Source organism: Galeopterus variegatus, unplaced genomic scaffold (assembly GCF_000696425.1).
Source record: "Galeopterus variegatus unplaced genomic scaffold, G_variegatus-3.0.2 Scaffold4804, whole genome shotgun sequence".
NCBI classification, from domain to species: domain Eukaryota; kingdom Metazoa; phylum Chordata; class Mammalia; order Dermoptera; family Cynocephalidae; genus Galeopterus; species Galeopterus variegatus.
Genome location: NW_007730915.1, coordinates 79,645 through 81,639, shown reverse-complemented (window position 1 = coordinate 81,639; position 1,995 = coordinate 79,645). Strand labels below are relative to the sequence as shown.

Sequence of the window (1,995 nt, the reverse complement as noted above, 5' to 3'; positions counted from 1 at the left end):
GTGATACTGAGGGTCAACGCAGTCCCCCTCCAACCCGCAGGTGCACTTCTGAGCATCAGGCAAAGAACCTGCCCAGTAAGTGTGCGTCTCGTTGGTTCCTCCAACCCACCAGCTCAGTGGGGTTCCGTCTGAAAGACAAGTTTGAGAACGGTGACGTCTGCTTGCCACCCCCCACCTCCACCACCCCAGACAACCCTCTTGTCTCCAGATTATTAAGAAACCCACGGAGCAAAAAGAAAGTCTGTTTTAGAAATGATTCTATGGACACAGTAACAGGTTGGCATTTCTTTAAGAATTCTAGCCGAGGTTTCTGTTCGTTTTTCTGATTCCGTTGTATTCCTTAAACCGCCCCTGGATGGTGTTTTGCTAGGAAATGAGCAGTGATACCTAACGCCTTCAGTCAATGAGGTAAATAAATTTTGAACAGCAACATTATGAAATTTCTTTAAGAACTATGTTAAAAAGTGGGTTGCCATCAAAACTAAAAAGCAAACAAGAAGGTGAAAACCATGGTTGACAGACTGAAGGTGACATCTGCTTGAGATCACGAAATGCCTGCTGGATGAGCAAAACAAAACCTAGTCTTCAGCGTCCTCTGCCCAGTCCTCGATTTCCCTCACACACTATTCACAGAGAAGCCCTGGCTGCAGGTCTCATTTCGACATCTGTGGGTGCCAGGGAGGGGTACCCCTGCCATGGCATAAGAGGTGTTTGGGGTTCAGGTGTATTTCTGGTACTCAAAATCTTATCTATTCACGTGCAGAGAAGCAAAGGAAACACGAGCAATCTCGCGCCTGCCTGACAGGAATTTTGTTAGAAAACGGTCACTGATCAGGATGAACTGGAACGTTCTGCCTCCTATTTAGCTAGAGCTTGACTCCCCCTGAATGCCCTGGTACCACAGATTAGTGGGACGAGGTTGCCAAGAGCCCTTGAAGGGAACACCCCCATGCCCAGGGGAGGAGGTGTGAGGCCAGGACGCCGTCCCCAGAGAACCAGGGTGCGAGGACAGCTGTTCTCAGGGAGCATGGCCATTTCTGCATTTTCTTCTAATCCTGTGAGCATCACATGAGGCCCCGTAGTGAACTGGGAACACATCACAGCCACCGTGGTCCTCCAGAACCGAGAAAATTACTCACAAATGGGCAGTGGTCGTAGCCACCAGCTCCCAGAAGTGCATAGAGCACAAAGAAAATTTGCTTCAAATTAAGCTGAAAGCTCATTACTGGGAGGCAGAAGGTGGTTAAAATATTTAATAGATATTTTTGCTAATAACACTTTAAAATTTTAATTATTTCACCATTACACTTCTCAAAATCAAAGACAAAAGACATCACTGCATTCCAACTTACAACTGTATTTTTAACATCTAAATTTCTCATCTTCCAATAAAATGGTAATTATCAATTGGTTATGATGATATCCAGGGCCTTTAGCTGCATCTGTGAGTTTTTGAGTATTCTAGAGATTTGGGGAAGATGTAAGAAATAATTAAGAAAACAAGAGAATAAAAGAAGAAAACAAGACAGAAATAGAAAAATTGAGTGAACCAGGAAACACGTCCCACTAGCTCCTAGCTCAGTCCCCAGCTTGGAGTCCCCTCCCACCTTCTAGCCGCCAAGCCTCACACACCAGGGGTCTCCCTGCAAGGCATGACCAGCAGATGTGCACTTCCATGTTCTGCACATTTCCATGTTCTGCGCATTTGCATGTTCTTTGTGCTCCTGCATTCTGCACATTTGCAAGTTCTGTGCACTTGCATGTTCTGAACATTTGCTTGTTCTGTGCATTCACATGTTCTGTGAATTTGAATGTTCTACATGTTTCCATGTTCTGTGCACTTGCCTGTTCTGTGCATTTGCACGTTATGTGCACGGCAAACACACCCAGCACAGCTTCATTCCAGACCTCACCATCTGACACTGCCTCTGAGTTCTGAAAGTCTGAGACAAACCTGGTGTCTCACCCCTCTGACTTCTGTGGACTCCAAACCCC

General features: G+C 45.9%; 1 protein-coding gene across 1 annotated transcript in view; it reads right to left on the bottom strand.

Moving 5' to 3' along the window:
- LOC103603822 (contactin-associated protein-like 3) overlaps window positions 1-1,995 on the bottom strand; it is a 103,851-nt gene that overhangs the window by 60,308 nt on the left and 41,548 nt on the right. Inside the window, exon 12 of the mRNA XM_008588409.1 lies at window positions 8-128. Within this exon, the coding sequence (XP_008586631.1) occupies window positions 8-128 (121 nt within the window). The remainder of the gene's footprint in view (window positions 1-7; window positions 129-1,995) is intronic.